The 16191-nt window shown below is 33.9% G+C and overlaps 1 protein-coding gene across 1 annotated transcript; it reads right to left on the reverse strand.

Annotated features, from left to right (window-relative positions):
* Positions 1 to 11056: 11056 nt before the first annotated feature.
* On the reverse strand, positions 11057 to 15981 carry LOC145680670 (uncharacterized). Its single transcript, XM_081751459.1, has 2 exons — positions 15841 to 15981; positions 11057 to 11529 (listed from the first exon to the last, which is right to left on the reverse strand). The coding sequence occupies exons 1-2, from the start codon at positions 15850 to 15852 to the stop codon at positions 11194 to 11196; spliced, it is 348 nt and encodes a 115-aa protein (XP_081607585.1). The 5' UTR covers positions 15853 to 15981; the 3' UTR covers positions 11057 to 11193.
* Positions 15982 to 16191: the final 210 nt, after the last annotated feature.

Consider the following 16191-nt stretch of genomic DNA (forward strand, 5'->3'; position numbering starts at 1 on the left):
CTTCTGCAGTTCTAAATAAAAAAAAAATGCAAACGAAAACAACAAAGCGGCAAATCGCATTAAGAAATTTCATTTTAATTTATAAAATGAAAGAAAAAAAGATACTTCTTGCTTTTCGGTAATATTATATGTATTTTTTCTGTCATATAATTATTGTGTTCTCCTCTATCATTCCCTTATACAATTTTTATAAATAATAATTATATTTTTCAATAGAAAGCTTTTTCTGACTATTTCTAATAATCAACAAGACTTGTTACTACTAAATTGTTTAACATAGCATGGCATAACTACATTTGATGTGATTGTTTGTACTACTCAACTAAGGTTAATTGTCGTATACATAACCGAAAGATTAAAATAATGTTACATAAAAATTAATAAGATAAGAAACTTTTACCTTGTCAATGCTTCTTTCAAGTTTTTTGTTACCTAGTTGACTCAATCAAGTCACAATAAAATCATGCAAAAATTCTTATTTTCTGTTAGAAAAAATAATCTTCTTTATAGGGAACTTTTGTGCAGTTTTTAAAATTATTATTAAACAAATGCATTTTCAAAAACATTTATTTTTCCTGCAATTTACTCTCTCACACACAGAAACACCATATAAAATTTTCATAACCAAATACGAAATAATATTTGAAAATATTCCAGTTATCAAAATTTGTTATTGGAAAAATCATAATTTGTTATTATTTAATATATCTATACTTGGATTTAATCAATTTTATAACTTAATGTGGAATTAGTACTTGACTGTCGATATTTGTTTAGAACGGAAAAGATTTAAGAAATATATATATAGTGTAAAATTTGTTACCTCAAGTCAATACTTGAGACACATTATGGAGTAGTTCCAACAGTGTGGAATGTTTCAGTGAATTTTCCGGACCATACTTATTCGTATTGGAAGAGTAAAGCAGGCAAGCTGTAAAACAATGAATATAAAATCAATTATATTAAGACACAATCACTAAAATGTACGTTATGAAACCTCAACTTCATTCAACACCTCGTGGGACGATTACAATTTATTTATTTAATTTTAATTTTATTATTTGTAGACGAAAACAATATATTATTGTGGGAATATATCATACACCAGAAAACGTTAAATAGTCCTAAAAAGTTAAAAATGCAGCGGGATTATTAAACTTATCTTCCTAATGAATACGATAAGTTTGAAAGCCCCCCAGCTTGTTTCCATAGCTGACTTGTCTGTAGCATTCAGCTGCAGATCATGAGGCGAGGCCTCTTCTTGGTTCAAGTTCCACTCAAAAGTATGTGCATTTTTTTTTTCAACTATCTTTGGCATTTCTGTCTTTGTGTCACTGTCGTTCGTAAAATGTTAACAAGTGAGTTTCGTTTCACAGTGTGAAACTACGGTAGACTTCCAAACGATGGAAATTCAATACTCAAACTTGAAGGAGAGCATCTATAAGTATTAGTTGTAATCTATCTAATATAAATAAAATAAAGTGATTGTGTATCTGTCTGTCTGTCTGTATGCGGCCCGGGGACCAGACAAGTGGACCGAGAGTTACCAAATTTTGATCATGGGTACCTTGGTCTAGGCCCCAGATTAAGACGAAGAGCCTTTTTCAAAATTCGAACCAGGGAGGTCTCAGGGTTAGCGTTTACCGGGACATGTAAAAGTAGTAGCAAATGACCGATATTAGTGTCGAATTCATAATTTTCACGGTCACTGAGATCAACGGTGATGCTCCGATCGCATTACCCTTTAAATTCAACCCATTCCGCTGCGGGTCGGGGTCACCGGGGGGTGGGATTCCGATACAGGTAAAACAATAAAAAATAACCTATATTAGTGTCAAATCTATAGTTTTCGCCGTCGCTGAGATCAATGGTGACACTTCCATTAGCGATGACTTTCAAATTCAGCCACCTTTGTATGCGGACCGAGGGACACCGACCGGGGGGGGGTCCGAAACATGTAAAAATAATCTAAAATGACCGAAATTAATGCCAAATCCATAGGTTTCGAAGTAGCTGAGCTCAATAGTGAAACTCAATTTAACGTTTACTTTCTCATTTAGCTCACATCAGCTAAGGAACGGGGGCCATAATAAAGGTGGACACCGAAAAATGTAAAAATAATTTACAGACTTACAGCAAGAATCTCCATATAAATACTACTATACACCACTCCGCGTCTTGCTTTCAATATACCTTAGCAGTATTCCAGCAGATCATCATCATGCCGAATTCTTCCATCATCACCTCATTCACCAGCATATTCCTCATCTTTTTCCATTATAGCACTGTCTCTTTACAACACTAATAAGGGCTCTCCATATGTCTCTCATCAGTCCTGGACCGCTCCAGGACAAAAGATTAACATGCATTTGTCCATTGTAACATAACTATAATGTCTTGTGGCGTCAAGAGCACCTCATTCATCACCTTACATTAGTTGTCAATTTCTAATGTAATATACGAGGGTCATTCGGAAAGTAAAGAACGTTTTTGTATAAACACTTTAATAACTGATATACAAAGGCGAAATTTGTGTTACATACTATGTGATACTTAAGTTACTTTTCGACATAGTCGCCGTGTAAATTTAAACACTTGTCATACCGTGGTACAAGTTTTTCTATTCCTTCGGCATACACAGTTGCCGCCAAACTGTTGAACCAATCACTAACAGCTTCCTTAAGTTCATCATCACTGCCGTAGTGGCTTCGTGCGGAAAGAATTCGTGCAGCCCATCAATAGTGAATCGCCTATCCTCTTGAATTTTCCGCTCAATTCTTCCTTTGAGTTCGTCAGTCACAACAGAAGGCCGGCCCGAGCGTTCCTCATCGTGCACATTCGTCCGTCCGTCATTAAACATAATGCATCACTTACGAACTGATGCTTCATTCATTACATTTCCATACACCTCAGTGATTTGTCTATAAATTTCTATCGGACGCACTTTTCTTGCATTCAAAAATCTTATCACACTACGAACTTCACACTTGGCGGGATCAGTAATTGTATCGCACATTTTACAGTCGCACAGCGAAGCAATAACGGACCGTAGCGGATCGCAGCTGGTGCCAGACTGAGGCTAAAGCATGCCCAGGTCAATAACCCAGCGGCAGCGGGGGTGGGGGAACACGCGCACGTGCTAGCGCAAAACGTTCTTTACTTTCCGAATGACCCTCGTATTTCAACAATACCTCCGTATATTCCTCAATATTTGCTTCTGCACTATTTATTATCACTGTTTTTGCACCTAGGTTATTGTTTTGTATGTGTACCTTTGTTCACTAGTTTAATATTATTGTTGTAACATTTGTTTAATATAGTATTATTATCATTATTATTGTTTATGTATATTTCTTTCACAGCTCATTGACCCCTACAAATTAAAGAAAGAATAAATGATGATCACAAATCCCAGGCCAAGAGAGAGGGCGAAACCCTCTATTGGCAGATTGTAATAACCTCCTTGATACTCGATTGCTATACTACAAAGAATGCTCTTACACTAATTGATGCCCCTCAACTTCTGAATAAAGAAATAAAGTATTACTTGCACCTACTCACCTAAAAAAAAAAAAAAAAAAAAAAAAAAAAAAGTAAAAATAATCCACAATGACCGATATTAGTGTCAAATCCATAGTTTTCGCGGTCACTGAGATCAATGGTGATAATTTCATAAGCGATGACTTTCAAATTCTGCCACCATTGTATGCGGGCCGGGGGTCACCTGCAAGGGAGGCAGTTACCGACACGTAGACCGATATTAGTGTGAAATCCATAGTTTTCGCTGTCGCTGAGCTCAATAGTGAAACTCAAGATTGCATTTACTTTCAAATTTAGGCCCGATCAGTTAAGGAACGGGGAACATAATAGAGCGATCATCGAGACATATAAAAATAATTCAAAGTTACTGATATTAGTGTCAAATCCATAGTTTTCGCTGTCGCTGAGGTGAATGGTGATACTCCCACAGGCGTTGACTCTCAAATACAGCCTCCATCGGCTGGGGCCAGAGGCGTTGTTGTTGTTGTTGTTGTTGTTGTTTTTCTTTTTTCAAAATTGGAACTAGAGGTCATAGGGAGCGTTTACCGGGATATATAAAAGTAGTTGAAAGCGATAGATATTAGTGTCACATTCATAGTTTTCGCGGTCGGCTGGGGGCAAAAGGCGAGTTTTTCACAATTAGAATCAGGGAAGTCTCAGGGGGCGTTTACCGGGACATGTAAAAGTAGTAGAAAATGACCAATATTTGTGTCGAATCCATATTTATCGGGTGCGCTCAGATGTATAGTGACACTCCAGATAGTGTTTACATTCAAATTTAGCCCCCATCGGCCATCCCAAAGAAAACATATCTACGTTGTTGGATATACATTCACACAAAATAGATCAAATTTTAGAAATGGTTCTTAATTGTTTTTTCGTTGTTCAGTTTGTTTACATTGATATTTTATCTGATCCGGCATAACAGCTAGTAGATTAATAAGATCAAAGACAGAAATTGTTTCTCGGGCTTTGAATCCATACCTAAAAGCAATTAGACGCTATGCCTTACTACTTTTGTTCTATGCCACTAAAGGTTGAAACTAGATATCGTTAAACTTAACCACATCCGATTTTGATAGAGTGTTGTCGATTGTGATTGCATGTACTGTTGAGATTCTAAATCGTTGTGATTGCAGCAATCTTGTCTCTATATATTTCCATTTTATTTCTATGACGATAAATGTTGAAATTGGAAATGGTTAATTTGAACCGCTTCCGGTTTAAATATAGGGTTAATGGAAAAGACGGAACCTATTCTTGGGACGCTGAATCTATTGCAAAAAATACAGTATCTCGATATTTCTTACCGTTTTTGCTCTGATATCTAGTGACGACACTACCTTATAGCATAGGTTAGAAGTCTAAAAATTTAGAACACAGGTGACTAAAATAAACATATTACGAGATAATGCTAGAAAAAATAAGTTCAAAATAAGGCAAGAAACAGGAATAAACATATATATTTGGCACTTCAATTTTTAAAAAGAATTTAATGAAAAGAAAATGGCTGATGCACATGCCTTCAGTGAAAAAGGTCATGAGTTGAATTCCCGGTGGGAGGGTATCGAACCCAGTACAATGTTGTAGGTCTCGTCCTATATAGTATCATTGTTGACAAAGAATAAACAAATCAACCAATCAATCAATAAGTTAGAAGGTGGAATAACGGCATTTAAAACCTGTACGAACTTTATTTACTGCGCGATAGCTTATATCAAACATCGTAAACTCAGTATAAATTATAAAATATTACAAGATTCAGAGATCGAATACAGGCGAACTAAGATTCAAGAACTGTGATATGACCTGTGATTTTAAAAGTTTTTTATTGTTTACTTTCTAATAAAATTCCAGACACAACTAGATGGTTCTATTTAATACGGACACAATTCCTCGAAAATAAGCCCCATGGTTAGTTTAACGATTGGTTTCGTTGCCTATGACAGGGATATCATGACTTTGATTATCTGTGAGGATACATGTGGATCGGATTCCACATTAAATTGTAGAGACCTGTGAACACCTTAACGACTGAGTAGCTAATGGGCGAGCTCTCTGTGCGTGTAAACACATTTTCGATTCTTGGTGGAATATTTGTCTGGGATGCAAACCCTAGTAATTTTTCGGGAACCATATTAAACAGTAGTTTGTTTATTATTTTATACTCTATCTGCTTCATTTTATTTATTGACTGATATTTGCTCAGTAAGTTCCATCTCATGTTGCCTCGCGCCAATCTATCAATAGTTTACGTCTGATTACAGATATCATTTTATTACTTTCCTTAGAAACTGATGCAGAAACTGCAAACGTCAGAAATCAGAATAGTTGGCTGCAGGATTCAAATGTAATACTTTTCGTTAATGAGGTAAAATTTAACAGTTCAGGTCATAAATTTTTCCAAGATATAATATAAAATATTTGACTTTGTATTGTTTTGATCAGATGTGTGTTTTTGACTTTGTAGGAAATGGTCAGCAGACATTTACTAGTAAGTTGACCAGACTTGAACACTATTTAGAGAAAGGTCAGCTATGCCTAAAGACAAAATTTCTAATGGACGAGAAGTTATTCGAGTGTGAGGTTTTACAATGAGAAACAAGACTTGATGAGCATGCAGCTGGCCAGATCAGACACACAACATATGGGCTACAAGGTACTACCTTCTCGTGGTGTACCTGCGCTGCAATTACTTGGTTAAGGCAGCATGCTCGCATCAAAACCGGTTTCTCATTGAGTCTCACTGCTAAACTTCAAATTTTCATAACATCTCATCCTTTAATGTGGAATCTAAACCATGTAATCCATTCAAATTTCAAAGTTCTCCCACCGGAAATTATTTCTGGCACCCCACCCAATACATCAAAGACGCATTGCTAGCCACTAGATCAGCAAGAGAAACTTGAATTAGTTTATTATTATTTCTTTGTTTGTTTGTTTATTAAAGATTATAATCCTTTTTCAGCACTGAGGGTATGGGGACTTGGATCTGAATCCGAACATCGAAATGTGTTCAAATTTTTCAAGGCTCTCCCACCCTGAATTGAACAGGGAACCGCTACACTGAAGGTACGCACGCTATTTACAGAAAATGGAAAGGATATTATTATTATTATTATTATTATTATTATTATTATTATTATTATTATTATTATTATTATTATTATTATTACTAAATCTTAGAAAAAATATTTATAGGAACAGCTCATAGTTTTGGAACATTATTAAAAATGTTTCACTGTAAACAAGTATCAAAGCAAATAAATTACAACGGTGTGCTAATCGAAGACACTATCGAAATTGGTGAAGCACTTAAGAGTGTATTTTATGAAGCTTTTAACTTAGAATAAAGATGTATTGCCTGAAAATATCGTTAGTAGTAGCGCCCTAATCTGAATTTCTACCGTTAATGAATTAGATGTAATGGAGGCAATTAAACTACATGTAATTAAACCAAACACCACTCCAGCTCCAGATAATATTTCTTATTATGTAATAAAACTTGTGCAACCGAACTTTCAACTAGTTTGGCAAATATATTTAACGTTTCATTACATACAGCTGCATATCCTTCAATGTGGAAACAAATATATATAATGTACCGATATATAAATCAGGTGATAGACAGAATGGCAACAACTACAGGCCAACAACTCTTGTCAATGTATTCTCGAAGTTATTTGAATCAATTGTACATAAACGCATATATTTTAACGTCAGAAGTATTTTAAGTGAGTTTCAAATAGAATTTTTGTAAGGACAAATCAATTGTAACAAATCTAATTCAATTCACAGACTTTACCTATCACGTACTGAAAAATAAATTGCAAGGCGATGTCATATACGTAGATATTTCAAAAGCTTTTGATTATGTCAGTCATAAATGTCTCACTAGCAAGTTATCAAATATTGGTTTATCACTTTTGTACATTCGCTGGTTTGAAAGCTATCTGTCAAACAGAACATAAAAAGTTAAAATTGGGCCTGCACATTCTTGTGTAGGCTATGTAAAAAATGGAGTACCGCAAGGGTCGCCCTTGGAACCCCTCTTATTTCTTTAATTTTTAAATGATCTAGCGACAAAAATCAAATCTCCAAGATTTTGCTATATGCTATTGTATAAGGTTGTTCAGATTAGTCAACAATGAGTTTGATAATTGTTTACTACAACAAGACTTAAATGCAGTAAATACGAGATGTAGAAACAATTTTCTAAAAATTAATGGTAAGTAAATTAAATTTATGACATACACCATTAAAACTCAATATTATGTCAGTAAATATGAGGTCAATAATGTACAAATAGAGAAAGTAAGCATTATTAAAGATATAAGTATTACCATTTGATGGTCAGTTAAAGTCTTCTTACCACACAAATTGTATTGTACAAGGTGCCAGAAGGATAGTAGGTTTTATTTTTAAACGAGGCCTGTATTTCAAAGATACAAAACATGCGTATATTTACATAAGTTAATTGTAAAATCAAAACTAGAATTTGATTTGGTAATTTCAAACAGTATTTCTAAAACTTTGACAAACAAGATAGAATCTGTGCAAAAATGTGTTATTCGATTGCTTTGTTTCGTGATGAAAATGAGCTACCATTTACATAGTTATGAATATTGGAATGATTATTGGAGTTTGGAGAATCTTACGAATAGAAGAAAAACATCGACAGAGTATGCATGTAAAAAAAATACCAGATAATACTTATATCAGTGAATACTGTTTACGAAACATAGGTTCTAAAGTACCCAATCATAGCATAAGAAATAGCACGATTTTAGTTTCTCTGAATTCGAAATGGGAAATTTAAAAAAAAAAAAAAGATTGTCAGCTTCTTTAAGCACATTTTCAACTTACTGTATTAAGCAAGTGAAAATTTTATGAGATCTGACTGATGGTTTTTAAGCAATGCCATCTAAAAACATTAAACTAAAATGAAATTTTAAGACTACTCTTCTTACTTTTTCGTTGATTTAGGTAGATAGAGAGTTTGACAATTTTTACAGTGTTGACAAGGAATTGTTTCTGCTTAACTCATTTTTATGTACATTGTGCTTCATATTAGCGCTCCTCTTTTTATTTTTTTCTTATGTATTATTATTACTATTATTATCATTAGTATTATTATTCCATCTTAATGTAGTGTTGTGATACCGCGTGCTGCGTTTTGGCCAAAAAGCTATTCGCGGCACTGAAATAAAGATTATTATTATTATTATTATTATTATTATTATTATTATTATTATTATTATTATTATTATTATTATTATTATTATTATTGTTGTCAGAACTGTGTAATTTTCTTGTACTACGTTATAAAGCTTTCGCGATACAGATGTCTCTGCTATATAGACTAATATCTAGACCTACCATGAATACTTTTGTTGATAAGGCAAAATACAAGAAATTATGAATGTATGCATGTATGAATATAATCATTCACAATGTTAAACTACTCCAAAGTATATATACCGTATATATCCCAGTCCTTTAAAACTTTTCTTATCATTACATTTTATAGAACAATATTATTTTATTTAATTAGTCATACATTTACCGTATAAGCTTCATATAATTCATTTTTAGACAAAATAATGTGATGTATCTTAATTAAACAAATATGATTGGAATGTTTAACGTTACAAAGTAAAATCATTCAACACACCTTTTCGTATGTTATGCAGATATTCTTTGTTGTTTAACTGTTTTCTTAAGAAAGTTAACAATTCGACACATGCTCTACAGCCTCACTCGTGGCTCTGCTTGTTTCAACTGAACAAAGCTCAAACCTATGAACTGTTCAAATGTGGTGGTGCTTAATATAGTCATCTCTGGAAGGACGTGATGGCTCAGTGGTGCTGCGATCCTCTCGACTGTGAGAGGATCCTGCTGCGATCCCAACCACAAGAGTTTTAGGTTGGAAAAATCTTATTTGTGAACTTTCTCTTAACTTCCCCATTTCCACCCACACTGTTTATTATACCAATGATGCAATTATAATAGTTTGCAATTTATCTTGTGTCTGTTTTAATTTTTAGTGTAGGATGTTAAATCAAATATTTTATATCACTTTATCTCTAAATGTGAGAACGGTACATTATATCTTGTGATATTTTAAAGTACATAGTGTATAGTGTAATAAAAATCATCTTGTGCAGTAAAAGCTATATCAAACGAAACTTGTGTGTAACTAAACACAAATTTACAGTGAATGGAAAATATGTTCCCATGAGCGTTTGAATAAAATTCCATGTATTAAACGGAAGTCTGCTCAATGTCTCTATCTATCAATATATATATATATATATATATATATATATATATATATATATATATATATATATATATACGTCCATTCCACGTCGGATCCAAGCTGTTTTGGACGCAAAAGGAGTCCCCACTCCATACTAGGTATGATTTTCACACTTTTGCAAACGTTTTAGATTTTTTGTCTAACCCCTATATATATATACATATATATATATATATATATATATATATATATAAAGAGAGAGAGAGAGAGAGAGAGAGTAAGTGGCTAATTTAAATGGATATTCCACTTTTATCCTTATATTTTCATCCATTTTATTTTGTTTTTCTGTTCAAATAAATGTTTTCAACAAGCATAACAGATACTAGTCTTTCGTTGTTCTTATTCTCTGCAAAAGCTATTTTTTTTATTTGTTAATGTAACTTTCCTCTTCGTCTCTCTCTCTTCTTTTTATTTTAATGCAACTAAATATTCAGAATTTACCTAGGTATAAATGCAATTGAAGAGCTTGGTGGAAGAAGGACCAATCCCACTCCTCCATGAAACATGAATTATGTGACTGAAGTGTAAGCTAGAGTTATCTAGTGTTACTCATTGGACTAAATTCATTGTGGAATATGCAACAGCGTACTGTATCTACTCCTACAAACTAAAATACCTACGTTACTTAGATTTTTTCTTCATTAAAATTGCATGTCTTTCCAAATCACAAAAATTGTAGGATAGGCTTTTCTTCCATTGACCCCTTCTATAACTAGCGTTATTCTGTGATAAAAATAGTTCAGAGTAAGTGGGTTCCTAATTACAGTAGAACTATACATTTAAACATTTAAGATGGCAGATGTTTATCTAATGTATATATATATATATATATATATATATATATATATATATATATATATATATATATATATATATATATATATATATATATATATTGAATTGTAAAAAGAAAATGTAAATCAGCAAGTATAGTAAATATAAGGCTTTGCAGAAATATTAATTACGCAAACTATAATATAATTAGATTCATTATCTGGTGCGCCATTCTGCAATTAATGCTATAAGTCAGTTATGAAGTTCTGTGTAACCTTATTAAACGCAAACCTATCCTCAAAGGAAGTACCATATAGCAACGTAAGACTTCGCCAAGCACAAGTTTCACTGTATAATAAGTTCAAGTTTAAATTTAATAACAAACTTTCAAACAAACAAAAAATAAAAAATAAACAAAAATTACGGTTGTACAAAACGCTTTATTTTACACTTTACATATTTTACAATTTATTTAGGCCGTTCGAGTATGTACTGCGAAGATGATCTCAACTTTATTATTAAATAAATTCGAGGTATGTGGATGGTAATATATTATTTTAGTGGATGAATGCCTTGTAAGCTGGGGCAGCAAGAAGTGGTGCAGCAGCGTAAGTCTTGACTACTGGGGCAGCAATAGCTGGTGCAGCGTAGGCGATTGGAGCGGCCTTAACAACTGGAGCAGCAGCGTAGGCGATTGGAGCGGCTTTAACTACTGGAGCAGCAGCGTAGGCAATTGGGGCAGCCTTGATAACTGGAGCAGCAGCATAAGTAATTGGGGCAGCCTTGACTACTGGAGCGGCAACAACTGGAGCAGCAGCGTAGGTGGCAACTGCAGGGGCACCAAGGAAGCCTGGGGTGGCAGCAGCGACAGCCAAGACGGCGAAAAGAACGATCTACAAAATAAGAAATAAGTTGAATTGTTTTAGTAACGGTAAAACAAGAGCTGTTTCACAAGTTAAACAGTTGGGGCCTTATGCAGAGTCGTTCTGACACTTGATTAGTGCTATACTAATGAGTTCGACTAACATGCTTCCTGCTGTAGTCAGGCTTTTAGTATGATCCTAATCATACGTCAAAACGATTCTGCATAAGGCGGTTGGAGTTTGAGTCTATATTTTATTTACATTTACAAATATCATTCATTCCTAAGAGAATTTAATAAAAAAAATATACCATAAATGAATTTCCGAAAAATATATCTTCATACTTTACTGACTTGTTCTAAAGTTTCAGTGCTAGTTGATCTATAAAAATGTCTTGTACAGTCAGCGACAAAAGTTCTTTTAGTTTGGTAAAATTTATTTTGTCAATAACGGTGGTATGACTGGAACGTGCAACGTTGGTATGGCTGGGACGTGCAGAAAATTACCTTTCCTTTAATTTACTGAAAAAAAATATCTTTCCATTCTGAATTTCCTTAAGAAACTAATTTCGTTAAACGGAAAGTACTTTTTCGCTGACTGTACTTAGTATTATTTATGTTGATAGCTTATAAATTTCTGCAAAATTAGTAAATAAAGATAGTAAATAGACTAAACTATGTAATAGAATTCATTGATTTAAACGATTGTGCTAGTACAGTATAGATACAATAGACCCTACAGTATAGTCGAATAGTAGGTAGATTCTTGAAATACTAGAATGTAATGTTAGTGCCTAGCATCAAATTTAATATTTTAACTCAAACTGCGCTGTAAACTAACTTGCATTTTCGTGTAATTGTATTCTATGTAACGTCAATAAGAATGCCCTCATGGTTTACTGATCAGCGACTTTTCTTTCGCTTTAGAGAACTGATGTAGACAGAGATGTATACAGTAAAAGAATTTTAAACTTGACTTGTGACTAACAAGAAAGATAGGACAATCATACAATGGTACATCCGGGATTTAATTTGGAGCATATTATTCAAGCATTCAAGCATTCAAGCATTTATTCAATTCTCAGAATTTGAAAGACTTAAGTATTTATCTCTGACGAAATGGTCACCGATTCAATTTCCAGGTTGAGTTAAATATTCTTGCGTTTTGTGTTCTTCAGAAACAGAATTCTAAAATTTGCTTTTGTTCAAGAATCATCGTGTAGAATGACAGAGAGACTAACAGTACAATATTCAGTGCCACATTTCCCATTAGACCAACTAGGCCCGTGCCTAGAGAGCAAAATTAAAATTCTTAAAGGGCGCAAAATTTCAAAATAATATTTTAAATTTTTTCGTGTGAAAAAGTTAGAAAATCAAGAGCAAGTAGAAGATTTTTTTACATTTGACAGAAGTGCCGTGCACTTTGAATCTATTCAGTAACAAATACGAAAACAAGAAACTCTCATCTACCTACATTAACTTAGAAGCGCTCCTCATCTACGCAGTAATGATACAGCATGCTTATCTTCCTCTGCCAGCGTGATCTCCTCTATCCTTTAATATTCCGATATGGACCCACCAAATTAGGGATGAAGGGGTAGTGAAACATGTAATTATTGGGGGAAGCCGACAGCAAAAATGCCTAGGGGCGCCGAGCTCCTAAATGCGGCACTGACAATATTGTAAGTCCTACTGCGTGGTATCAGAGATTGCTACTAGTAAAGCAATAATTAAACAGTTGTCTACACAATCAGTTGTAGAACTGATATAATTTGGTACCATGCTAGTTTCTTGATACTAATTAAAATAAATCTACTGACAGACAGGAACTTTTTGATTTACTTGTATTAGTGATTAGTATCCAAAGTTGATTTTATTTGACAATATATAGCTTCATGAACAAATTTTGGCATAATTTTAGGCTAGCATTTCTTAAACGATATGTATAAAGTTAAAAATAAAGCAAAATAAATAATAAGAGACCCATAGGTTTATTCACATTTTTTAAAATAGCATTTAAATAACCTATTTTTTTAGAATTTAAATTAGTCACTCCAGAAATGACATAATCATCATAAAAACAAAACTGGGTGCTTAATTTATTTGTTTCGGAATTGAGATACTTATTCAACAATACCTGCTAACTTAAGAGAACTCTTTATCGGTCTAGGAGAGTATACAATGTTTAGGAAACGAAGGGAAAAGTTGAACGTGATCTAGCACTTACATTGTACTTCTTCGACACTTTTTCTAGTTCAATCTCTATTGACAGCAATGTTTCTTTCAGAAAAAAATGTTTCGGGGGCACACTGAGTATTCGGAGGGGCATATATTATTTTCACACTTTACTAATCAATTTATGGACGTATTATTTTGATCTCCTTCGGGGGGCACTCTCAGAACTCCGGGGAGCATTGCCCCCCGAAAAACATGTCTGGAAGAAACACTAATTGCCAACAAAAAGGTCATACATGTATGATACATGAATTTATGGTTTAATGTGGGTATCCGTTCCTACAGAGAAATGACCTTGTGTCTTCTAATTGTGATGACATTTACAATAGAGAATGATTTAGTCATTGGTCTATGAAATTTAACGCGCTATTTACAATATTTATTACGGGTAAAATCATAAGTTCTAAATTGCGTTTTAATGAAGTGTTTTTCTACACCATTCAAGAAAAGTCCTAGTTAGAAACAATTGTGTCTGAATTAGAACTGGTACAGTAGTTTACAGTATATAAATGCATTATTTAATATGTTACGTATATAAGAAAGCTATTCTTAAAGAGTTGAACTTTTAACTTTGACATCCTTATGCAACAAGAGATTATGAAGAGCAGAACCTTCTATGAAGTGGATTCCGAATAACGACCATAACTTGAGTTGAGTTGAATTTGAGTTTAAAGTTCCGTTAAGCAGCGAGGCTATATAAGACGGGATCTACTAATTAACGTGGAATCCGAACCACATGAGCTCCCGCCGGGAATCGAACCCGAGTCTCCCACGCTAATCACTTAGCCACGAAAAAGCTCTGACCGTAATTTGAATCTGGTGCAGTTTGCTATTGCACAGTCCACAATTGTAAGATTAACCCTTACAGTATAGGCTGTTCTCTATACTATAGTATCTCATTTCTAAAAGAACTGGATTGCAGTAAACCCGCCCCTGGCTCTAACACCACTGACATTATTCTTAAACGATTTTTCAAATAGCTTACTTCAGTAAGAAAAGTCATTGCCTTGATAATACGGGTAACGTGCAATATAATTACATTATTTTGGATAGTTATTGCTTCCATTTCTAAAATTTTGATAAAATTAGTACGTTAATTTGAATAAAGTCAATAAAATAACATTTACACAATAACGTCTCAAAGTGCAAGTGACAATGGAAAACGAATGCTATTTCGTAATGAGTAGCCTACTACTCCGTTTTCTCATCAGATTCATTTACATGTTCTACTTTTCCACATTTTCGTGCATTATGCGTAATTTCTTGATTCTTCTCGAGGTAAAACGTGGTCGCTGGAAGTATAACTAAAAGATAGATATTTTAAAATAAAAGTATATATGCGAATCATGTGACGTATTTTCTTTACGTCTCGTTTCATGCTCTTTCTGTTCATTGTATATCCATAGCAAAAATGAATTTGTAATCCGAAAAAGCTTAAAATTGAAGATGCATATACGTACAAAACATATAACAAAAGATCTATTTTAATACAACGAAATTCTGTGAATTTAGGTTGAATAAAATATACATATAACAAGAGTTTAATATATGACATTTTTGATTTTTGAAGACATGTTGTCTGTGTGTGTGTTTGTACTAGTATTGAGATCGAAAATTCAAATTACTGATTTCGTTGGTAGTATTTCACACAATACAAAATGGCCATGGGAGGGTCTTTGAGGGTCTTCTGTCCGGGCACATTCAGGCTTGCAATAGAAACTTTAAAAGAAAATAGAAATACCCACAGGATTTACCTTAGATTTAATGGGATATATCTACCACGTGACCGGTATTTAGATATCCAAAAGCCATCCTTTAACTACTCCGCGAAGATCCTACAAATGTCTTATAAGAATCACTTCCAAAACTGTCCTATAATTATTCTGCCAAAAATCTAGAAATGTTCTACACAAATCTTGCAGGAAGTCCCAGCTCCGGTACATAAATGAATATCTAAATTTCCATAGGATGTCACGGCAATATACCGAAACTTACGTCCCTTGAATGTCCATGGGATGTCTCTGCGCTATTTAAAATATGACACAGTAGAATCTTATGGACACAGCGACCGCACATCACTATTTGAATAAAAATTGCTGTCACTTACCAGCTTGTACATTTTTGGTGAAGAGAGATGAGATTCTTGTCGATACAAGACGTTTAGTTGATGTGACTATGAGGCTGTGCGTGTAAAGCCCTTTTATACAGAGATATTGAGAAATAATATAAGAGGGAAGTAGCTGATCCCCCCCCTTACTGGAAGACAAAAATGGCATCCAGTGGAATTTAGGAAGGCGATAGGGCGGTCCTTTAGCCGCTGGGAGGAAGGGAAGGGATGCTGCTTGCATGGAAAAGCGAAAGTGATTGTTACATGGAAAAAAGATCGAGGCCAGTTAGACGTGACCCTGAGACTCCTCTGTTGACCATCTCTGAGAGGAAGGTGGTGCTCAGCTCGAAG

The sequence above is a fragment of the Thermobia domestica genome, chromosome 3, assembly GCF_964235325.1.
Source record: "Thermobia domestica chromosome 3, izTheDome1.hap1.1, whole genome shotgun sequence".
In the NCBI taxonomy this organism is placed as follows: Eukaryota; Metazoa; Arthropoda; class Insecta; order Zygentoma; family Lepismatidae; genus Thermobia; species Thermobia domestica.